Here is a 25,911-nt window from a genome sequence, read left to right as displayed (position 1 = left end):
GGTGCTATAAATCAAATGAATCGTTAATGAAGTCTCACAAATTCCAGATTTTAAAAAACAAACACTACATTTATGTAATATATACAGATTTACAATGGTAATCCTGCTGCCGTATGTTGATACAGCCATCTTATATAGCACTGCGTCTGTACCCCCTCAAACATCATGAGGCACCTAGAGCTGGTAACGTGCCAGAACAGCGAGACGTTATCTGCAGTGCAGAGGTCTCAGGACAAAGGCAGCTGGGGAACGATTAAAGGTGCAATGTGTAACAATTTTGAGTATCTATTAACAGAAATGCAATATGACACCCATAACTGTTTTCAGTTGTGTATAAAGAACTTACTTAATAAACCGTAATGTTTTTATTACCTTAGAATGGGACATTTATACCTACATAATGCGCCGTTACAATCATTTAATTTTTGCCGCGCAAACCTTTGGGCTCATGGGGACGCGTCGAGTTTAAACAAGGCTTAGCCACAGTAACAGCTCATATTAGCCAGCTAAACTTTTACTACCCTGTTAAAAAAAATATACAGTTGCATAGTCTCATGTGGTTTGTCTCCTTCTCTGTATTATGGGTTTGCTATGTGGGGAGAAATGTGCTGGTTACATTTGTGAGACAATTAACTGATTACTATTATTATATTATATATTAAGACCCTTGATCCTTACCTGACTATGGCTTTGTAAACTTTATTCATGATGTGGTTTATAATGGACTGTGGAACAGAAACAGTGACAATGCTACACACTCTTGGCTTACTCTGGCTATGCTCTCCTGTCTCAGACGACGATATGTTTGTCCCGTTTTAGCCACCGTAGCTTCTTCGAAAGGGAGGGGTGAGCAGTGGGCCGAGCCCTTAGTGCAACTCGCAACCGAAACGCTAGATGTCACTAAAAATCACACACTGCACCTTTATCCTATAAAAGTGACATTTGCCAGAACTGACCCTGCAAACTGACAATATAAGTCGGATATGGCGTTATTATTTCCATTTAACGAATGGATTTCATCGTCTTAGCTAATGATACATTTAAGTTATTTGGTCTTACCTGTTTTTTGATACCAAGCTACATTTTTTAACATAGAGGTTTCAAAGATTAAATCCCTCAAAGATAAGTTAATAGCAAATAAATCAATATTTTCCAAGAAATGAATAAAAGCACATCCAAGCAATTCCGAGTCCAAAACTAAAGCTGGACACATTTTCTAGCTCTAGCTGCATTGTTTTTGGTATCGTGGTGGGCCACCCACGGGCTGCTGGGGAGATGGGGGTGTGCGCTCTGTGTGCTCACCCGGCATGTTTGCCATCCTAATCAGGGCGAGCCAGTGGCTGCTGGCTTTATTAAACCCAGTCTGGGGTGCTCCCACGCTGAGACCGCTCCTCACACACACACACACACGTTCACACGAACACACACTCCCTCCTCCAGGCTGCATGTCTGGAGCTCAACCTGTATTGGGGGTGCGCACACACAAACATACCACTTGCCATCAGGGTTTATATGGGACCCCTACTGCTGCATTTCAATGAGTGGCGCTGCTCTTTTTCAACGGTTTTCCCCTCTCTCTCTCTTTCACCTGCAGGGTAAAGGGTGGCTGTGGCCTGTTGTCATACACAGCCGGGTCTTTTCATTGGACCATAGGTGTGACTATAGAGGTTAATAAATACAGAGATGCCACATAAAAGCAATCAAAGGTTTTTAACATGCTATGAAGAATACATCAGCAGTGCGTACTAATGTAAAAGTCACAATGCTAGGCTGTACATTTTGGTTGCCAGGATGTTGCTATAAATAGCAGTTGCTAAGGTGTTCAGATTTTTAGGGAGTTGCTATCCACAAGTTTTCGAGGGGCGCTCATGTAAAAAATAAAGTGGGTGAAACTTCCGGTGAGGCGGCGGAAGTAGCATTCCAATGGTATTTTGTGTGTTAGTTAGCGAAGAGGCTAGCTGTTTTTCTGAGAATTATTTTACTATTTAAAGACGCCAATCTTTATGAGAGATGTCGTTACGGAGCTCAGGGACAACATGCGCTGTTCGCGGTTGTATGTATAACCGGACTAAACTAATTCAGTGGCTTAAACGTGATTGTTTTGAACATAAGCTGAAAACGAAATCACAGTGATCCTACCAACGACTGAAGTTTCCATCAACCTCCCAAAAGACAACGAATCATCCTGTGTACATTTGTTTAAATTCTTAATATTCTATAAACTCTATCAGCATGTGTTTGGCTGTTCACTATTGATGTTACACCTAAACTCAGGATCAAAGCCTGTGTTGACAGAATACCAAATGTGCCAGTTAATGTATTCAAGTAGCACATTCATTTATAATTCTGAATAAACTCCAAAGCACAATGACTAAGTGTGTATTTTTTATTTTAATTGTTTGTCAGCTCGCACAACTGTCTGTCAACATGCCTTGATGAGTATTGATTATTAATAATGTTATTATAATACTCCCAATCAACTACTGCGGAGGGTAAAGGCACTGTTATTTCACCCTTTTTAATTTCGTTGAGGTTGTGTTCCCACATCGTTAGCTAGTTTGGATCGCTATAACTTGAATGACCGTCAACTGTTGAATGAACGAGTGTCAAGCATGTCAAGGAGCGCTTTGTTTACTTCAAACCGGAAGTCGCGCCCACTTTTGACGCAAGGCCTCATGGGGCGTAGGAAACTTGTGGATACATTTGATGTTCGGTTGCCAGAATGTTGCTACATGGTTACTAAGGGGCTATGGTTTGTTTAGTGATGGTTTACCAAGACAGTGCTACTGTATGTGTTTTTCTAAGGTAAGTACACTATAAATACATGTATACTGTAAAATAAAGTGAAACTGATTTTGCTGTACAGTTGCTAGGGTGTTCTGGGTAGTTTCTAGGGCATTGCTATAGTTGGCCAGGGGGATTTGTAGGGTTTTGCTATACATTTCCTGGGGTGCTCTGGGTAGTTTCTAGGGCGTTGCTATGGCTGGTCAGGCTGATTTGTAGGCTTTTGCTATATAGTTGCTGTGATGTTTCTGGGTAGTTTCTAGGGCGTTGCTATGGCTGGTCAGGCTGATTTTAAGGGTTTTGCTATACAGTTGCTGGGGTGCTCTGGGTAGTTTCTAGGGCGTTGCTATGGCTGGTCAGGCTGATTTGTAGGCTTTTGCTATATAGTTGCTGTGGTGTTTCTGGGTAGTTTTTATGGCGTTGCTATGACTGGTCAGGGTGATTGGTAGGGTTTTGCTATACAGTTGCTGTCTGTTCAGGCTGATAGGGTTTTGCTATTTAGTTGCCGTGGTATTTCTGGGTATTTTCTAGGGCGTTTCTATGGCTGGTCAGAGTGATTTGTAGGGTTTTGCTATACAGTTGTCAGGGTGTTCTGGGTAGTTTGAAAGGCCAGCATGTTGCTATAAAGTTACTAAACAGTTCTGGGTCATTTTAGAGTGTTGTTATGCAGTTGCTAGGGTGTTTTGAATGGTTGCTAGGGCACTGCTAGTGTGTGGTTGCTAGACTGGTCTGGGTGATTTGTAAGGTGTTGCTATGTAGTTGCTAGGCTGTTGTGAGTGGTTTCTATATTGCTGTAGTGATGAACAGTAGGTTGTCATTGCATTGCTAATGTATTAGGGTGGTTTTTAGTGGGGGTTTGTATGTGGTTGCCAGGGTGTTGCTATACAGTTGTCAAGTATGAAGTAAAGTATTGTTTTGTGGTTACTAGGGTGCTTCACATGGTTTCCAAGGCACTGATACTGTATCCATTGCTAGGCTAGCCTGGAAGTTGTGAAGGGTGTTGCAATGTACTGTAGTTGCTAGGGTGTTTTGAGTTGTTTTGCTATGGTGATCCGAGTGGTTGTTAGGGCATTACTACTGTCTGTAGCTGCTAGTATGGTCAAATTGGGTTTTTAGACTGTTGACTATCTCTATGAAATAATGTTCAAAAGATATAGAGATTTGAGCAGTCTTCTAACTCTGAGCAATAACATTTCCTAAGCAAGCACAGCTAACAGATTCATTCACAGACTTTACTAGCTCTTGCTAACACGAACACACACGTTCAATCTTCAGACAGTCAGATTGGGTTGAATCTTCAGACAGTCAGTCTGTGAAGTTCAGAACACTGTGCACCCTGGAGACACAAGACAGGATGAAATGGAATAAAACTTGACGTCTACGGTTTTAAATTGAGGAACAAAATCTTACTCGGATATAAATGTGCCCTCAGAGATTTCCTGAGATACTTTGAGTACTATTTACCATAATAGGCCAGTAACAATCTAAAAAATGCATTCTTTAAGCCGGGCCCAGACTAAAGGAGTTTCAGGCTGATTTACCTCTCCCGACATACAGTGAAAAAACTGTGTCCAGGGCATCGGTCGTTCCAATGTTTGACGGATGAGAGGCACTTACAGGTCAAATTTTTAACCTCCGGATCCGCTCGCGGATACATTGGGGTTGACAATATCAAACATGTTTGATATTTAGGATTTTAAATCGGTATGATTACGACTGTGATTACGTCAGTACTTCAACAATAGCCAACGAGAGAAGTCTAGGAGAAAGAAGTGACAGAACTTTTAAAATGGCGACCGCGAAACAACAAGCAGTTCTGGTGGACAACGGAGATGGAGGAACGGCAGGTCGAACACGACCGCCTTTATAATTTCCCCTCATATAATGTCTAAATTGCCGTGACAGAGTATCCATTTTGTTTACATCCGCTTGAGATTAAGTGAGGTGCTAAATCTGCCATGATAATCGTAAGAAAATCTTGTAGTGTGTGATGAGCCATGGATTTTGAATCTTGTAATGAGTGCAGGTTTGAGATTTGAAATAAGAAAATGACTGAAGGGTCAGATTTAGGGTTTTTAGATTTTCAAAGAAATGTCTAATTTTGTCATGATGCAACCAGATTTCACAATCGGTTAAGATTTAAAAATCCAGCTTCAGCCTGACGCACATGATTTAAGATTGACTCTCTCTCTGGATGAATCTATGGCTTGGATAAGATGACTTCTCTGGATGCTATAGAAATCGAAGCACCATTAGTAGGAGAAAGAAAGAGAGGGAGAGTCATTAAGACGTTGGGCACCAAATGACTGCGAGAGCTCCCCAACAGCGAATGTAAACAGAATTTATGGTGCATTACAGCGGCTGGGGAGAACTGGCTCACCATTTCCTCTCTGGCTGTCAAATTAAAAGCACTCCTGTTGGGACTGATATGCGCTACTGCTACTGCTGGGTCTTCTAAAGCTGTTCCCCAACTCTAATTTCCTTTTCCTTTTCGGTTTTCTATTCCCTCGTTCAGTCTCTTCCTTCAGTCTTTGACACCCCTGATCCACTGGAGCTCAATGAAGACAGCATGACTGTGCACCACAAGACTGAAATCCAGTATCAATGCAAATCCACTCAGCACGTTCCAGTCTGAGTCATGGCAAGAGGGGAAAGAAACACATAAACCCCATTCAGATGTTTCAATAACCTAATATAAGCACACCGATGAACACTATACATAGACATAAATACTACTTTGCTGAGAGGTGCGAAGCATTCTGTACACACAAAACAGATTTTCAAAGAAATGTCTAATTTTGAAGGATTAAATATGGATTACAAAGTACACAAATCATGAATATATTGATTACATATGATTTCCTTACAGGAAAAGCCAATTATTACTATAGTGTCTAATAGGGCCATGAAGCTGATTGACACTTAAATAAACAAATCAATCAATCAATCAATCAAATATAGTAAAAGCAAATTGTGATTTTAATGTGGTAAAAAAAAAGTAAAAGCCTAATTTATTAGGCTTTGCATGAGTCGATATAATAATTTCTGTGCATGAGGAATGAAAGATTGAAAAGTTTGCATTTTCACCAATTATTTTTTCAAAATTGTAAGTTTATCTACAATATTATTTCATTTGTATAATAAATGTATTAAATTCTTCGGTAATAAAAACATTTGCTGGGTTTCTTTGTTCGGTTCACTTATGAAACTCTCTGACTCTCCCACCTCTGACTTGCTTGAATCTTGCTTTTATCATTGTGGAAGAGTGCTGAATTTCACACCCTCTGGAACTTCTTTGGATACATATTACAGTTTCATCTCCTGAATTTTATTAGAGCTAATTTTGGATATGTCGCAAGTACCCCACAGGAAAGAGACCCCCTGCCTCGTTTCTAATAAGAAGAGAAGGTCTCTGATGCTTTAAAGAGAGTGCAGTAACTCGTTAAGATAATTACTGTATCGCACATTTATTCTACTGTTAATAATTAAGCAACACATGCCAGAGCATAGACTCAACAACTCAAATTCACAATACTGGCAATTAGAGAAACGAAAGGTGCGGAAACAAACACCAACCTGCCAAATTGAATCAAAACAATACATGAGGATTCAGTATAAACAAACAGCTATGAATTATTTTTTTTTTTCTCTGTTAAATGCCCATTAAAATTTGAGAGGTGAGATGCATGTTACTTTATACTCTGCATAACAAAGTTAGGGGTCAGGAAGACTTTTTAATGCTGTATTTATATATATTTAATGACATTTATTTGCCAAATAATGACTCAGAGGTGACAAATTCAAAGCTACTTATATTTATGTATACATTTTATAAGTATACTGTATGTTTTTCTGGGAATCAAACCCACAAAAATGACGTTGCCAGCGATCCTTTTCTGTTGTGCCTCAGCATGTACACAGTTGCTTGGCCAATAAAAATGTATGTCCTGAATTTAAGAGATTGACTGGGCAATTATGAGTAATTACAATACATATATTTCCATCCATATTTATCAGATCTATGTAAAATGACTTACAAATTAGGTATAATGAAACATAATATCCCTATAACTTACTACATTACATTTCTTATTCCATATTTGTCTCATTCTTTTTTGTACAGTATAGTTTCTGTGTATTTTTACACAAATTCAATTAGACACCTGACCTGATAGTCCTAGATATCATGTCTAATACAATTTCTCTTTGGTGATGGCTCTCTAAGTGATGGCTCTCTGTTGCGCCTTTGAATATTTAGAGCACTTAAGATGTGTCACGTAGGATGAAACCAGAAATCTGTGTGTATGAGAGAGAGCGAGAGAAGGAGGTGGTGAGATATATACGGCGAGTGAGAAGCTGAGTAGGAACGAGAGGGAAGTAGGAGCAGACTTTATGTGTGTGTTTGTGTACGTCGTGTGAATGTAGGCTGAGTCTAGGCTTTATTTTCACACCGCCTGCAGGCCGCCTCCGGCTGGCTGCTCACATCAAAGGCAGTTTTCTCTCTCTGAGGAGCTGAGAGACTGAGCCCCAGGCCTGCCCAGGCCTTCACAGACCTGCCTCAGGGGTTAGCGTCAAACCACGGGCCTCTGCCACGCCGCCGCGAGACACCGCTAATCATAGCCAGCGCCGCAGCCGCGCGAACGAGCCCTCGCGGCTGCCTTCACACAGGACCCGGTGATGCTACGATATGTATGCGGCTCGCAAACAGCCGCGCTGTGATCAACCGGGAAGGGGAGGATTGGGAATGAGGTTTTAAGTATTTAAAGTGTCAGTGTGCCATGTATTATTTACTTCATGAATAAACGAGGAAAGTATGACTTATGCAGGCGTGTTGCTATTCAAATCAAGGGTCTAGTCTGCATGCTTGTATTTAGATCAATATGTTATGAGGGTTTCAAGTAACTATAAAACTGCATAATTTATATCTGATGGAACAATGGTGTACAGGTACCTATGTAATATTCACAGGAAAAATAAAGCAACGCAAAAGATTTCATTGTTTGTTGTATATTACACACATACTGTTGAAAAGTCTGGGGTCGGTATGATTTTTTTTTTGAAAGAAAGAAAGAAAGAAAGAAAGACAGACAGAAAGAAAGAAAGAAAGAAAGAAAGAAAGAAAGAAAGAAAGAAAGAAAGAAAGTTTTCACCATTCATAACACAAATCAAATTAGCACAATTATTTCTGAAGGATCATGTGACACTAAAGACTAGGGTATTGGCTGCTGAAAAATCAGATTTGCATAATGTTTTTTATATATATTCAAATAGAAACGATTATTTAAAAAAAAAAATTATTTCACAATATTACTGTTTTTACTGCATACTCTATTATCAAAAACAGGCATCCTCGGTGACCGTAAGAAATGTCTTTCAAAGATATTTAAAAAAAATCTTAGCAACTTTAAACTTTCTAATGGCAGTGAATGCCAACCAAAACATCATTGCATCGTGTTGCCTATCATTGCATCATACTACTTACATTTTCTTCAGAGAAAGTAAAAATCTTGATGTTCTCATAAATGATGTCCTTAATAAGAAGTTGCACGATTGCACAACTCTCACCTGTAAACGGCTCGTTTGTCTGACTCCAGTTGGGCTTGAGGGTCGAGCGTCACGCTGACCGGGGCGGTCCCAGCCGCTGAGCCTGCAGAGAGGTGGACATGCTGGGCCTTCGAGTTTTGCTGCGTAGTGCCTGTCATCTGAAATAAAAAAATGCACAATACAGAAAATCAAAATTAACTCTGGGGGAGTTGTAAAATTAGCCTATTTCCAAAAAAAAAAAAAAAAAAAAAAATGGAGTATCCCTTTAATACTGAAGTATCCCTTTAAGATTAGATTTACTGTACAATGTTGGACACCAATCAGATTCTCTTTTTAATCAAACTCAGTTTTTCTTTACAGAATTCCTGGACTTATTTACAGCAATTAAATCCGCTCATAATTCCTGACAAACAAATAAAACTAAATAGCATGCGTTTGAAGAGTATGCAACCCATTCTGCGTTTACCCTCTCCACACTGATGAGCCAAAGATGCTGTTCAACATCATCTTGCTCATGTGCATGTTATTGGTGGCTCACAGCCAGGCACTGTCGTCTTATCAGATTTAGTTTATTAACGCTTCACTCTTGCGCTTTTTTATGCTTTTATAGCTGTAAGGGCGGAAATGTGCATGTAGTAATCTGGTTTGTTATCTTTTCCGCATTGGAGGAAAAATGGCACACATCCAGGTGAAGTTCTAGAAAAACTTGAGGTAAAAGCTAGTAAGAAAAAAAACCTCTCAGCATTTCAGGAAGGCACTTCCAATGTGTCTGCAATCTCTCGGTTTGCCTATCTTGACAATGTAAGAACGTTACCGACTGCGGCATATGGTCTCATTAAAATCTGGAATCTAATTTGAGGCACTTGACCCCTAAATTTTTACGTAGGTCACCTTCTGCAGGAATATGTTCCCCCTAGTCATCAAATAAAACTCTGGCAGTCGAGGTGGGCAGAGGTCTTGCCCTCGCATTCGAAACAATGTCAGGATGCACAAATACCCTGTTTAGGATGCATTAGTGGAAGAGAGAGTACAACTCTCCTGTTGTCTACGTTTTCCCATCTATCCCTGTCCTGTTTTTTTCTCTTTTGTGATGCAGCTTTGAAAGCAAGCCCCCTCCTGTCTCCCTCCCCAGAACAAAAATGGTTTAAGGGAGGAAGCTGGAAGTATTAATCCCAGCCTCAAATAGGAAATAAATTAGCTTCTTCACACTTAACTAGCTCTCATTTGCATGTCCCCACCAGCGTGCTGGCGCTGCTCTCTTTTCCCCAGCCTCTAATCCTCAAGGCGGAGCTGGACAGGGAGAGGGGACTCTGGGACAAAAATGTAGCTCTGTGTCCCTCTGATTACCTCAGGACAAGCACAATGAAGATTTCACATGCTAAATGTTTCACCGAGATTTTTTTGTTCTTATCATGTTCCAGTCTTGTTTTGGCACCTGGATTATAAACCTACATCTAAGGTGGGTCTATGTATTTAATAATACATTCAAATCTTTCTTAAAAATAGGTTACCCAAATAAACAGAAAGTTTGTCACAGCCTTCCTCTTTCTTTGCCGTTTGTTTGTTTGTTGACTGACCTGTTGGCTCTCCTGGTACGATGGTGGTGGGACGCTCTGTGTGGCCATCATGGTCAATGCTGGTGCTGGGGACACATGTTGCATCATGGGATAGCTTCACATGGAGACCCTGAAGGAAACAACAGTGATATAAAGGATTATTGAGAGTGTTGTTGCATATTTAGTGGCATATTTACCAAAAGTAAATATAATATATACTAAAATATTATATAAAAAGACAACAAAATTCACAAAAACAATTCCATGACCCACCACTAGGTGCTGCTGTGCTTAAACTGAACAAAATAACTGATACGATGTTGGAAGAGAGTTGTTTTTAAACTAAACTATTTATATATCATCTCATATATATGAATAATAGTAGTGAAAGTAACACGTTTGAGAGACAACAATCTAACACGATCTAAGTTTGCAGTACGTCTGTCAAGAAAACAAAATAAGCACCTTGAGGTGCAGGTACATGATGAGTTAGTGTTTTACAAAGATAAACATGACAACCCCAGCAGGCCAATCAGTGGCTCATTAGCTCTGTTGTCAGAAGAGTAATTGACAGTGGGCAAGAGAAGGCTGGACCCCGGGGATGGTGCACTGTGGGAAACCCTGGCTACAGATAATTGGCCCCTTGTTACCACACATGAACCCCTGTTCTGAACCCCGTTTTGGTTTGCTCACATTTTGAAATGTTGAATCATTTTAAATTTGAGTTGAATTTCAAAACAAAACTGAAAATTCAGATTTTTTTTTTTTAATAAACAAACAAATCAGCAAGCATAACTGCAACCCTATAGCTTTCTTATAAAGTTACCATTAACATCTTTAAATGTTGGATGTTGTTTTTCACATCTGTCTAAGTGCATTCAAAATAAGATTTGGTGCCATCCAAACACATGACGCATATAAAAGTATATTCAGTGTTAAACTCGTCGAGTCTTTTGTTCTATATTTGTTACGGAAACTTATGAAATCACACCCGAATCATTAAAATGATCATTTCAAACAGTTTGACCTGTCTTCAGTCCACCATTGAGCTCCAGGCTTTTAGTAGCAGCCCACAGATGTAAGAAGCAGAAGCTAACAATACTAAAAATACATAAGCAATCATATATAATTACTCTGAAAGAACAGTACAATCACATCTGCCGAGTTAATGTGGGTGGGACCTCTGCTCCATTCGGTAATTACACGAGACATAAATCACTCATTTAAACCGTGACCTATAAAAGGTCTCTCTGAGCTTTAGAAATAGTCATTTTCTCTCTTGAGAACAACTATATCTTAACAGCTTGAAATCTTAAAGAGACAGAATCATGTTTAAATGAGCACATATGCGTAAATAATTCTGTGGACAGCAGAACAAGAGGATTGTCAAGAGGATTGTGGGAAAATCAAGGAGACATAGAGCAGAATATAGTACAGAAGCCAAGTCTGTCAGATGGCAGACAGGATACAACCTTCCTCAGACAGCAGACAGACAACAGTTTGTGCGGGAAAACAGGAAAGATCGTTCCCCCCCCCCCCCCCCCCCCCCCCTCACAGCTCATCTTCAGGTTGGCAGGAGCATGTGGAAAAGGGTTGAAGGGGCCAAAGCAAACCAAGCAGCTATTTTAAGGAGATCCCATACACACACACACACACTGGGTTTTGGGTTATCATGATCTTAAAAAACCAAAGCACCTCTGCACTCGGACCATTTCGTGTTGGACTTCGTGGAAACGTGAGGAATTTTCCAAGCACAAATTAGATTCTAGCTTGGCGTTGCATATTTTATGAAGCTCGTCCAAATCATACAAATTGAGAACGTTGTGTGTGTGTGATTTGTATACTGATTACACACCGCGCTTGTGTTCTCATTCCAAGTGCTATCAGCCGAAAGGCATCTTCACTGTTATCTCGCCTCATTTTAATTGCAAATTTTGTGAGCGAGTTGGTAATTAAATGGAAAATTGCACATTAATTGATGAGACTAAAGATAAAGCAATTCCAATTATTGCACGGTATTTTAAGGGGCCCTCTCAAGTCTTGGTCCCTGGAGTGGGGTGGTACCCACCGCAGCATCATAATAATAATCCGTGTACACTAGGTAACAGCTCTATCCACAGACCTGTGTTTGCAGACATGGACACACACACACGCATAACTTATAATGAGCAAAGAAACCTCTGAAGTCTCCGCGGGCGAAGGGTGTGCTCTGATTAAGCCTTCTCTCCTGCTCTTTTAAAACACATCATCACTCCTTCTGACTTAACATACCAGGTATTGATTTCAATCCATCAGTCGATACAAACACATCGATCTGTTCATTGATATACAGTCGGACATTCTTCCCGTCATGCACCTAAACAGCTGCGTATACTTCAGGACATGCACTTTTAGCCTTGTGTGTAGTAAGGCAGTACACACTGTATGAGAGATCAGGATGTTACTCTAGACACATTTTCATTTTTCAGGCCAAAAGGAAAAATAGGAAAAAATGTACATTGAAAACAGCAAAAATTTTAACATAACACCAGTCTTCATATCTTAACTCCATTTCTTAACTGTCACTTTTGATCAATATTAATATTGATTTCTTAAAATAATCTTACTGACCCCCAACTTTTGAACGGTAGCTACTGTAGCCTATGTCAACGCATTCTCATCCTAGGCCGTCATATAGGTGACGCTTTTGACATTGCGTCTAAATCCGACGCACGTGGCAACCTTTAGCGTTAATATAACACGCTTCGGTTATGGGTAGGTTTAGGTCTGGGGTAGTGTTAGGGTTAGACCACTAGGAGGCGCCTTCTGCCCCATATCTGCGTCTCATATTGATGCTAAAGGATGTCATGTGTGTCGGATGTAGACGAAATGTCAAAAGTGTCACCTATATGACGCCTTGGGATGTTTCATACACTCCTGAGCAAAAAAAACAACAACCACTAAACACTAAAATTTTACTTATTAAAAGTAAAATTATTGGTCAGGAAATTAGCAAAATGGAAGCAAATGCACTACTTAAAAAGCCATTGCTGTCTCAGAAAAAACATCAAAGACAGAATGAAGTTTTTTAGCAGATTATGGGAAGTTGTGTGAGTCATAAATGAAACACAAGGATTCACATAAAACTCAAAGGAACTGGGAGACATGAGTCTTCTTCCTGTAAAAAGCTGCCTGCAAGCAGGGGAAGGCTATTTCTTTATACAGTTTTTATTCAATTCTTGTTAATTTCTTGACCAGTGATTTGTGATTAAAATGGTTGAGACCATTAAAAGACCAATACATATTTTAGGGGTATTCTCTTGGGTATTAGCGCATTCATTAAGAGTGTTTTCCCATTAAATTATACATTAAAGGTTGTTAAAGCCTTGGTTGAAATGCAGTGACACCAATTTAAAGAGAACATATAGTGTAAATTACTATAACTATACTATACTATTTCTATAAACTTATTATATAAATAGAATTTATACCTATACCAAACAAAAAATAACTTATGAATTTTATTTTTGAATGACATATATTTTCAAGAGTGCATGAAAAGCACTAAAAAAAACTACATAAAAGATAAAGCTTGAAAGACTAAATCAAATGAGCTTTAAAAATAACAATATTCTTAATTGAGAAAAAATGATTGCTTTTAACTTACAGTGTTTCATGAGGAAAGTGCAATTGTAAGTCATACAATGCAGAAGACTGCAACTTCCTGATTTGAACTCATAATTACAGCTGGGAGCATTTAAAGGCTGGGGAAATGGAAAGTAAAGTGGGGATGTATTGAACATGTCTGGTGTGTGTCTGGGAAAAATGGAGAGTTCGAATGTTAGCCCTCTTCCCATCGATACTGTTTCACCAGACCCCTCACCCACAATCGTTTGACTGTTTGATCAGTCGATAATTAACACAGCCACCTGACGGAAAGCTGCTACTGACGAGGCTAATAGAACAATGTCGGAGAGGATGTTTAGTAATGACAAAGCCTGCATGCTAATTTGTGAACTGAAAGTAGCCTATATACTGAAATGAAGAAGAAAAAAAATCACAGCAGTATTGGGAAATGATCATGTCACTGTCACAAACTCTTTGTGTCAGCATGTAAGACCAATTTATACTTCTGCGTCGAAGGTATGCTGTAGTGTAGGTGACGCCGTCGTATACTTCTGCGTTCAGGTCTTGGTTGCTCTGCAGTACTGCTCCGAAACGCTAGTTGGCGGCGGAGGGTTTTAATGTTCCACTGTGTTTAGATTCCTCGCGGCTAGGTTACTACAAGAAATGGCGACTGAAAGAGAGCGGATCATGTTGGAGTTGGAGCTTATTGAGGTGGAAAAACAGTTAATTATAGTGAAATTACTAAAACTAAAAGGCAGAAATGCGAGAAGACGTCGGAGGAGATGGTACGTGCGGAATTGCGTAGGAGGAAATGCGATGCTACCAAGCCGACCAATCACAGATCTTGCGTGTAGTTACATTTTTGAGGAGGTGCGCGTCAGGCTACGGCGAAGGGTACGGTAGGGTAGTTTCAGCCTGACGCAGTTATCATTTTTACGTCCTGCGCCACGTTGTTTAAATAGCAAATGCATTTTAGCCCATGGGCGTGCTGGTCTAAAAACGAGGTGTGTTCTGGCAACTCAAATAGACTGCATCGTAGACCAACTGAAACCCGGTCAAAAGTCAATGGCGCAGTATTTTTTATTTTGTTCATTTAAAGAGCGTGTTAGTAATAAGCGGGCCACAACGCACGTAGACTTTGTCCCGTAAATGGTCTGCTTGCGCGCTTTAAAGGATCCGTTTCCTCGCTAGAGAAGCGTTCAGTTTTTCCGCTTGCAAATTTCACCATGTAAATAGCGAATACGCATTTAAACTGGCTTTTAAAGGGAATGGGAGATGAGACTAATTGGTTTATTTCTCATTAAGAGAATAGGGACAAATTACCATTTTTCCTGTCGTTAAACAGCAAAAGTGGATTCGGACATGCCCTACAGTAAGTGCGCTTAGATCTTTAAATTAGGGCCCTAAGACTTCAACCTTACGGTATATGTTTACACTAACATTAATAATTCATTACTTAACTTGTGCTTAACACAGTTTATGTAAATTTAAAAAAAATCCAGCTTTAACTGTGCATTTACAATTGTGTCGTGGCATCTAGCCAAACATCTGCAACTACTCTTACTATCAGCTACAAACAAATGGGGAGGAATGACTATATTGAATCTCTCGGCCCGGGACACGCATCCTTGTGCACAATGCAGAAGGATCAAAGATGTGTGACTTCCTCTTAGTTGGAAACATCCTTTGTGGACGGGCCACGGAGGACTCAGAGTGTGAGCCGGTGCAGAGAAAGAGCAGAAGTTTTTTTTTTTCCACTTTAAGCAGAAACAGGTGAGCTCTGAAGTACAAGAGGAAGTGGTTCGTGGTTTATAGATCCCATTCATCATCATCCGCATAGTCTCCCCTTGCGTCTCACAGCTAGCCCTCACATCTGGGAAGAGGGTGTTTTATATATCTGTTTACCAGGCAAGCTGGCAGACTGAAGAAACAACAGACCTTCACTTTCTCTTGAGACACTTCAAACGTGGCACGCCACTGGACGCCGTTTCGAAAACAACTACATAGATGGTTTCATTTATACTGTAGGTGAAGTGTTTTCTGTGCCACTCTGTCACAAAACAATTAAACATGAAATTGGTACACTAGTTTTTGTCTTTTGACAAAACTAACCTTTAAATGTAATAAATATTTCATGTCATGATCATAATATTTTTGTCAGATTCACTAAATTGGTATCTAATTTTACTCCACAAAAACATGCATTATACATTCTGACTAGCACATTATATAGTTAAGAAGTTTGGGGTTGGTATGTTTTAATGTTTTTTTTTAAAGAAGAGTGAAATTATTTGATCAAAAATACAGTGAATACTGGAATGTGAAATATTACAATTTAAAATACGATTTATCCTGTAATGGCAAAGCTAAATTTTCAAACAGCCAATGCTTCAGTCTCTAGTGTCACATGATCCTTCTAATATGTTGATTTGATCCTCAATAAACATCTAATCAATGTTGAAAAGTGTATTTTTTAAAACCATAATGCTCTTTTTAGGATTATATGATGAAAAGATTAGTTGCATTTAGTTGAAATAAAAGCCATTTGTAACATTATAAATGTCTTTACTGTTCCTCAAATTTTGAACGCTTATATTCTGAAGAAATCGACTTTCTTATAGTTGTCTTTGCATTTTAAGCTGGTATATAAAGTATTTAACCATAAAAAAATGGCACACTACAGCTGTAAAATGAATGATTAGTATGAACCAATAGCTAAAGACTCCAGCAGTGTCCTCTGTGCCTAACCTGAGGAATTGTTGATCTTCAAAGCAAGCGTGTGCCGGTGCCAAAAGTGTATCTGATTGTGATTTCCCTGGCTCTTTTTCTATGTATCCTGTGTGGAAGTTTGTCATTCACAGATGCTGCAGGGAATGCAATGAATAATTTTAAACAGTGCGCGTGTGTCACAAATGCCCAAATATCATGAATCTTAATGTCCTGAGTCAGGGCTTCTCCAAAGTGAATTTATAAAACCGGCCCACCTGAATACCTTCGCTACATTAGAGGTCCTTCCATGGGCAGATTTGCAATGCGTTCTGGGTGCGTGCAAGTGCGCGCTGGGAAAGAAAAAGGACGGAGATATGGGGTTTGATTACCGAAGGGCAGTGTAACGGAGCAGAACCCCAGCGTGGGGGACGGAAAACTGCGGACCAGGTTCTCAGGCCGCACACACGAATTTACAACACACAAACATACACCCCAGGGCTATACACCTTCAGGCAACACGCTGCTATTGCATACAAACACATACACACAGCAGCGTAAAACAGCTTGGGAGATTCAGCGTCCCAGCACTGCTCATTAACCTGTAGGAACCACAGGTGGAGGATTAATCTCTGATATTCATGAGCTCAAATCTCGGTCTGCGTGTGTCTCATACATGTTCAAATTATGGCTTTCCATTTGGTTTAAACAGTTCACCCAAAAATGAAAATCATGGTCATCATTTACAAACCTGTTTGGCTTTCCTCTTATAAGGAAGATTATTTATGAATGTTGCCCATTGAACAAAAACAAAAAATGTAATGCAGTTCATTTTACTCACGAAATGGAAAGTCAAATCCAGCACTTTGCATTACTGAATACAGTATTCCACACTTGTACGCCCAACAACTTTACTAAACGTGAAAGGTTATGCAGAGAAATTCTCCGAGAAAATTTGCATTCTGTGATTGTGTGTATGTGATTTAGAACACACCCTTTGTGTCGGAGATATTCAGAATCTTCATTCACCATTCATTCAATCTATCTGCAATTTCACTTGCCTTTGTATTTATGGTAATGATTGTTTGGATATGGTAGATCTAGAAATAATTCCAAAGTGTCCTGCTTTTTAAAATTAGATTAAAGTCTTCGCTGAAATGGGTGTCGCGGAAACTTACTGTGTGGTGAAATTTTGCTATTCCCAGAGGCCTGATGGTTCGCATGCAAATGACCTCATTAGCATAGCTAAAAGCTTATATTATAATTAGCATTTTCTCAAAAGACAAGTACTTAAAGAATGGTCCTACAAGATTTACACTATCAAAATTGCATTTTCAATTTCAGATTTATTCATAGGCATGACTTTTTGTGTAACTATCAAGAGTTTAGATGGACAATACACTCTTAGAGGAAATGGTTCTATATAGAACCTTATAAGGTTCTATCAGCGCTACGTATTTGGAACCCCTAAAAGGTTCTATACAAGAAACCAGGAAAAAGGTTCTATATGGAACCTTTTGGGTTCATTCATTATCATTTGTTTCGTCCTTTCCGGATTAAATATTTCATATTATTGACAAACATCAAGACCCTAAAATGTATTTATGAATGCATGTGAATGATCACAAAACTCAAGATATGGGGGTTAGAAAATGTATATATTTATATCATTTTATGTACTTAATCAATATCACACTGAGAGTGCCATTTCAGTTTTTCTGCTCCAAAAATCAGCATGATCAAAGTGTGATATTAAGTTACTACAACAGTTTAATAAGCAATAATTTAATTACAACTACAAAATGTTGCATAATAATGTAATAAATGAATGAATAATAGCCTCTAAAGAACCTTTGTGGCAAAAGGGTTCTTTCTTGTCATTATAGAACCTTTTTAGCATAAAATGTTCTTTGGAGTTGAGTAAAGAACTTCATACAGTATATGGAACCCCAATGAACCTTTTTTTCTAAGAGTGTATGATGGAAACTTGCATTAGCTGTGACCCGAAATGTTGATTTACTGTACGGAACCACGAGGATATCCTTTGGCTTATTTTCAATACATTTCCTGGCTGACGGTTAAGACAAAGGAGAGGTGTGCACGTACAACACGTAGACTAGTTTTACTGTATGACGATCTGAGAGGGTCAAAAGCTAATAGCACTCTTTTGAAAAGTGTGCTTTTCAATTAACTGTGACAACAAGGCAATTTTAGAAAATTGACCAAAAGCTTTATTTAAAGTGCTCTTAGATCATTCTAACTTTTATGTGGCTTGTGTGGGAGTGTGTATAATACTGTTGCAGCGGCATAGAACACAATCGCATCTTGATGGCTTTAGCGCACACAAGAGTGAGCGGTCGTTCCTGCCGATGACACGCCGTGGTTACAGTTCCTCACTGCGCTGATAGAAATCGGAATATTGAAGGCTGGAATTCCGCCGAAATTGGAACACCTGAGCTCATAGAGAGTGAAGGTAATCTTCAAGAGCTTGCTGTCAAATCGGTTTGGTCGCACTCATGTTGAGCAGAGATACGGGTAAGGGGACAGTGTGTGCGTTATCTTGCTTTCCCAATCTGCAGGGCTGTTTAAATGGATACCTCCTAATCTTACCACGAGGCATCCAGCTCTGTTGCTTGGTGAGACTTTGGGTAGACCAGAGAACCCACCTGTGATAAATGTGTTGAGAGATCAGAAAGCAGTCTGCGCTAATACATTATTCTGCAGAAGTCATTTCAGTGGACGCTTGCTGAGTGATTCCTTGACCGATGGAAACGCTAGCCACTTATGCCTGTTTTTAACCCGTTTAACACGTCGTCCATCAGTTTCCACTCAGTTGCTGTTACTGGCAGAACTGGCCCACCACTGAGTCGGGTTTCTACCAAAGTGTTTTTGCCAAGTTTTGTTTCCTTGCCACTGTTGCCTTGGCTTTTGGCTTGCTTAGTTTGGAGACGTTTAATATTCAACAATATTACTGACTGCCTTACTTCAAGTGGACGATGACGCATTTTTCTTCAAGAAACAAACTTGTATTATTTTCATGTTATCACTGTGAAGCTGCTTTGATACAGTATTGTAAAAAAAACTTTATATAAATAAACGTGACTTGACTTGATATGCCATGGAAACAGGCTTGTTTTAGCCATTGAGCATAAAAGAAAACGGTATAATTTTTTACTCAGAAGCTCTGAATGAAATAAAGTGACTAAGGATTCTGTACAATATATATATATATATATATATATATATATATATATATATACACTGTATAGAAAGTTTATAAATATGAAAAATGTTAATATAATTACTATCAATATTTGTACCAACAATTTTTTTAAGGTTCCTTATAGCAATACAAAATTTAACTTAACTTAATTTAATTTAGCCAATATATAATTTCTTTTAAGGCCCCCTGAAATCAATTTTTTTTTAGCTTTTAGTATGAATATGTTAGCCTTAAGGTTATGAATAAGCTAATATGTTCCAGAACAATGCCAAAATTCACATTTACGAGATATTCAAAACTTACAGTCCTTCACTTCCGCTAAAATAGATCACAGATTTTTGACATCACCGCGGACTTCATCTCATCACATCTTCTGTCCAATCAAATGCTCTCAAGAATCTAAAGCGTCGCACCCCCAATACTATTAATACAACTTGGCCAAAGCGACATGCTAGAATTTATTCACATCTCTACTATAGAATCCAACGTATCATCAGCGCTCGGATTTACTTCCATGGTGCTGTCAAGTATGACTTGCAGTCTGCGACGTAAACTAAATTCTATTGGCTGTTTGAAAAGGGGGAGAAGCTATCCAATATGTCCCACCTTAGCTTCCTGTTTCAGTGGAAACTACGTCAACACATCATACAAAGCTACGCGTTCCAAGGCACTCCAGTGGGCCTTTAACATATATAAGTGTCACAAACAAATCTGAATCGAAATTACAATGAATTGGAATCAAATGGAAAGCTTGTGAATCTTTACTTTACTTTTAATTCATCAAAAATACTAAATAATAATAAAATCTAAAGGCATCTAAAATGTTGACAGCAATAATATACTGTAACAGCATTGAGTATACTAAATAATGTGCTACAAGTATGTGCTGTGCTATGAGAAAGACATAGAGCATGAGAAGGCCTTGCCAGGAATGTGGAAGTAGGATTAGGGCAAGGGTGATCAGCATGCAGAGGATTCAAACCCCTTCCATTCCTTCCCTAAAAAAAGAGAAAACCTCAGGAGCGTGTGTGTGTGTGTGCGCGCTCACAGAGAGACCCACGGGGGGTTAACGAGAGGGGGGATTATCACACACACTCTCTGACTGCTCTGATTGTCAGCAGATTCCTAATGAAGAGTTTAAGTTTCAGAAAAGTGCTGCAAGGAGACTCTTCAGGCACGTATGTTCAGACCAGCCGCGAGGGTCAGATGATCAGTGCATGCTGGACACTGATGAGATATATGGCTAAATAGTTAGAGTCATAATCTATCAGCTTCGATGAAATTTCACAGTGTCTTATCGTATACGTGGAGATAAGTGAGTGAAATGCAGCTGTTTAAATGTAGTCTGAGGTATAGAAAAGCCACCTAAGTCTATCTATCTGTCTATCTGATATCTATCAGTCCGCCTGTCTATCTTCTTTCCGTGTTGTTTGTCTGTGTATCCATCCATCAATCCATCCATTTATCAATATTTCTATCTGTCTATCCATCCATCCATCCATCGGTCTGTGTATCCATCTGGCAATCAATCAATCAATCAATCAATCAATCCATCCATCCATCCATCCATCCATCCATCCATCCATCCATCCATCCATCCATCCATCCATCCATCCATCCATCCATCCATCCATCCATCCATCCATCCATCCATCCATCCATCCATCCATCTATCTATCTATCTATCTATCTATCTATCTATCTATCTATCTATCTATCTATCTACTGTATCTATCTATCTATCTATCTATCTATCTATCTATCCATTCATCATCCATCCATCCATCCATCCATCCATCTATCTATCTATCTATCTATCTATCTATCTATCTATCTATCTATCTATCTATCTATCTATCTATCTATCTATCTATCTATCTATCTATCTATCTATCTATCTGATATTTATCAGTCCACCTGTCTATCTTCTCTCTGTGTTGTTTGTCTGTTTATCCATCCATCAATCTATCCATTTATCAATATTTCAATCTGTCTATCCATCCATCCATCCATCCATCCATCCATCCATCGGTCTGTGTATCCATCTGGCAATCAATCAATCCATCCATCCATCAATCAATCCATCCATCCATCCATCCATCCATCCATCCATCCATCCATCCATCCATCCATCTGTGTGCCTTTAAGTCTATCTATAAATTAGTCTTTCCATCTATATATCCGTCTGTATATCCATAAGTGTATTGTCTATTACTCTACACATCTATATGCCTATCCATCTATCTGTCCACTCATTTATCCATCTATCTGTCTGTCTGTATTTCATGTCCTACAATCTTTCCTTTAGAAAAAAAAAAAAAACCTTGCCACCAGAGGATCTGGAACACAGGGAGAGCAAAGATGCCCATGGAGTGTTTAGAATCAAACCAAAGCGAGTTCTAGAACGTTTTATAAACTGTCAACATTTTCAAAGAATCTCATTATACAATGTTCAACACTTTCTGAGTTTGACAGGAACGAAAAGTCATTAGAGCAAGTTTAACAGGGAGAAAGATTCACTCAGAAAAGAGCAAGAGACAAGACCAGTGGAGCAAAAATGAGCACGGTGGGATAATGAGGCGATGTTTGCTGCTCTTGGCCCCAACAGCTGATGTTTGTCTTTGCGTAGTGCCCGGAGCTACGCCGAATGGAATCCTTGGAAACTCCAAACAATCCAATATTAAATTTCCTCTGCAATGCCACAGGGAGAGAGAATCATGCGTGGGGGGGGGGGGGGGAGGATGCGGGGAGATGAGAAGACAGAGTGAGAGAAAGAGAGAGCAAGACAAAACACACTCATAGAGGGCGAGAAGATGAGATGTCAGGGGGGTGCGGAGAAAATGAAAGAATGAACAAGAGAGAGACACCGATAATATTCAGGGATAAAATGAGTGGAAAGTCTCTCACTGGCCATCTCCAGGTCTGAGCCAAGTTTCGAACCCGCAGGTGCATCAACAACTGTGGCGGACCGATGGCTTCCATCGGATATAGTGTTACCGTGAAAGCTTCCATGTGCGCCTCGGGGAGACAGACACATTCCTTGGTGTATCTATAACATTTCAAACAACCCTCAGTCCAATTTCTGACTGTTTATTTTACTAAAATGGTAGCGTTCTTCCACCTAAAGGGGCCATTATCTAAATCATCGGGGCTGGTATGCCATGACTAGACCCACATGGAGCCTCTGCAAGAAACTCCACAGTTTCCCTTAAAATTAGAAGCATCCTTCATAAAGTTTGATGAATTCCCCACCACGATTTTTGATTATGATTTCAGTTTATACGAGTATAACACTTTATTATTTCACACGAGTATAATAAAGCAATCATTTTTCAGTCATTTTTTCAGGTAAAAAGAGCAGTCATTTTTAAACCAACACTGCAGAATGGGTGCATGAGGACTCTTTAAAACTTTCTCCCATTTACATCTAATTCATTATTTGCATCTTTTGCTGTGTAAATTTAGATCTGTGTAAACAAATCAGATAAATTAAACAGTTCACATGTATGGTTGCTCAGCTAAATTTCACTTGCAAAATACACTAATTTCAATTGGAATCCATGCGATCTGAAGTTTCTTGCGAGGGTGATAAAGTTCCCCTATACTCATGTTCAAGTTGTTCACATGAATTCGATTCACTCACGAACAGAAATCTGCTTAGTTTGAAAACAGTCTTTAAGTGAGCTGAGCAGTGCTTCATACATCGCTACACTGTAAAAAAAATATTGTTGGTTTAACTTAAAAAAATGAAGTAACCTGGTTGCCTTAAAAATGTAAGTTCATTGAAATGGAAAAACTGAGTTAATGCAATGAAGGAGAATGATTTAATCAGAAACTCAAAATATTATGTTATCTGAACCACATAAATTATTTAAGTTGATTTGACAAAAGAAAAAATGTTGTGATTACAAATCATGAACAATTTTTTTTTCTTTTTTACAGTAGGGATTGACAATGGACAATACCTTCATTTACCACCAAATTTCGCTATAATGTGATGATCGCACATTAAGATCTGTCAAAAAAAAAGCATTTTTGTTAGGGATTTTTGTATGTGATACTGTATATTAGTACCATATTGGTTGTCAGCTGATAAATATTTAATTTCCTCGGTTTTAACATTTAGATTACTCTTGGGACTTCTCAACAGTACTTCTTAACAAATCTCAAAATGAATCATAATGCACATCATAACATTGTGATGCCTAAATTCACTTGTAGCATTGAAAATGATTGATTTTATTGTATTGTAGAATTTTATTTACATTTTTATTTACATAATTTTTAGACAAAACAGTAAAAAGAAAAAAGAAAATTTTCAGTTATTTATCATACCATAATTTGATAGGTAGATAGGGAGATGGATGGATAGTTGGACAGACGGACGGACACAGACACAGACAGACAGAAAGACAGATAGATAGATATAGATGGATGGATGGATGGATGGATAGATAGATAGACCTATCTCTCTTTCTCTCCCTCAATCATGAGTTATATAGACCAACTCTCTTTTTACCTGAAATTATTTTTTCATTTTATTATATATTTTTATATAATATTAAAATTCATTATTGAGCAAAATTGTAATATTGTTGCATCCCTAATTTTGAAAAATCCATTTTAAATGACAGATTACTACAGTTTACAATGTTTCTCTACCACAAAATCCGCACCTCTGGATCAACCCCAGTGGATGTTGACTCCCTTCAAACCCCTTCTATGCTTCTACATGAGGCTCATGAAGGTGTTTTGTACGACACGTAGCTAGAGAATGTGTGTGTGCGTACACACCGCAAGTCCAGCGAACGCTCTCCAGTGGAACCCCACAGTCAGGACGTCTCCTCTCTAACATACACACACCGCTGCTATGCAGACAGATCGCTCTACGCTCTCGCTCAGTCTTTCTGGAGGTGCGCAAAGAGACCCTGGCCGGCCCCAGAGCTCTGCCCCGGCCATCTGGAGTACATTAGGGCTGGGGGGGATATCGGATCCCCCTGCCGTGGCCGGCTGAATGGGTGGCCCGGCCCAGCGCAGCCCTTTTCAGCAACCCAGCATGATTGATAGGAGGCCTCACTCGCTGACTCCTGCTGCAGCCACCACACACTGTGACCAGAACACACACGCTACTACAAGCACTACCTCCAAAACTGTGACACGCTGACGCCTCAGGAGATCGGCATGAGCAGACACACTATAATGGGTGGTACTGTATAAAGTTTTACACCACCTGATTACATAACAGCACTTCATCATAACACCAGACCTGGCTTGCGAAACAACAGATGTCGTCAATAAAACACGAAAGTTCATCACACGCAATAAATCAGAGAACTGGCTACAAAACTAAGGATTAAGCTGACAAATTGGCAGCAAAGTGAGCTGTACTAAATTTGTATTCTGTAGCTTGAGAAAAGCAAATCCTCTCTCTGAAAGAGAACAATAATTCCTTATAGTAGGAATGATAAACCAAAAGACTGACAATCGAGTACACAACAAGAACAAAATTTTCCAAAACGGGTTAATTATCATTAACTCATGTTAACTCATTAACTCATAAAAGCCTGCAAGGTCAAATCTGGCCTTACTCTCTATCCCAAAATACTCTCCCAATTAGCTTAAGACAGGCTCCATCTCTTACTATTTTAAATCCAAGCTTAAAACATGTTTATTTTCAAAAGCTTTTAATTAAAGACTGTGTCATATGTGCTTACGTGTTACTTAGATATAAAGTTCCTTATTGATTTGTGAATCTATGTGGAAAGCACATTGGTCAACAGATGTTGTTTTTAATAGTGCTATACAAATAAATTGTCATTGTCATTGTCAACTCATCCTAAGTGTTTTAGTACCACATGAAAATAAAATAAAACTCCAAAATTTCTTAACTTGACATGGATGATACTGGAAAGAGTTTTTCAATTATACAATGTCTTAGTGCCAAAGGAATAAACCTGTAACACAGGAACAAAGTGAATAAAGTTATTTTTAACAAAGTGAATAAAGTCTTTTTATTTTAACGAGCTCATTTTAAAGATGTCTATAATAACTTTTCGAGGCTGGCAAGTTTCAATCCCTCAAGAAGCCTATGGACTAGTATGGAGGATTGTCCCGAAGATGAACGAAGGTCTTACGCGGTTGGAACAACATGAGGGTGAGTAAATACTGACAGAATTTTCATTTTTGAGTGAACTAACCCATTAACGTCCATCAAATAAAATCTGGATTCAATTGTGATGAAGAACCTACAATCTACAAAGAACCATATGACCAACGCAATCACATTGTTGGGTAAAAAATAAATCAATTTTAATATAGTCTTTAAAAAATTTATTCTAATTACAGTTTTTAATAATTTAATATTTTAACTTATGAAAAGGGGGTGACTAGTTGCATGACTAATTGCATGAGATTATAATACAGCCCATCATAAAAGTTCCTCCAAGCGCTCCAAAAATAGTAAGAACTAATTCTAAAAGCAAGTTAAAGAAA

The 25,911-nt window shown here is 38.9% G+C and overlaps 1 protein-coding gene across 4 annotated transcripts in view; it reads right to left on the bottom strand.

Annotated features, from left to right (window-relative positions):
- The window catches only part of pknox2 (pbx/knotted 1 homeobox 2), an 81,156-nt gene that overhangs the window by 21,316 nt on the left and 33,929 nt on the right, over nucleotides 1–25,911 (bottom strand). For all 4 annotated transcript variants that reach the window (XM_039676022.2, XM_039676021.2, XM_089126446.1 and 1 more), the window contains 2 exons: nucleotides 9,906–10,014; nucleotides 8,350–8,486 (listed from right to left, as the gene is read on the bottom strand). In XM_039676022.2, the coding sequence (XP_039531956.1) occupies nucleotides 8,350–8,486; nucleotides 9,906–9,992 (224 nt within the window). In that variant the 5' untranslated portion in view covers nucleotides 9,993–10,014. The remainder of the gene's footprint in view (nucleotides 1–8,349; nucleotides 8,487–9,905; nucleotides 10,015–25,911) is intronic.

The sequence above is a fragment of the Pimephales promelas genome, chromosome 23 (assembly GCF_988280905.1).
Source record: "Pimephales promelas chromosome 23, fPimPro1.hap1.1, whole genome shotgun sequence".
NCBI classification, from domain to species: Eukaryota; Metazoa; Chordata; class Actinopteri; order Cypriniformes; family Leuciscidae; genus Pimephales; species Pimephales promelas.
This window is presented reverse-complemented; position numbering and strand designations above follow the sequence as displayed.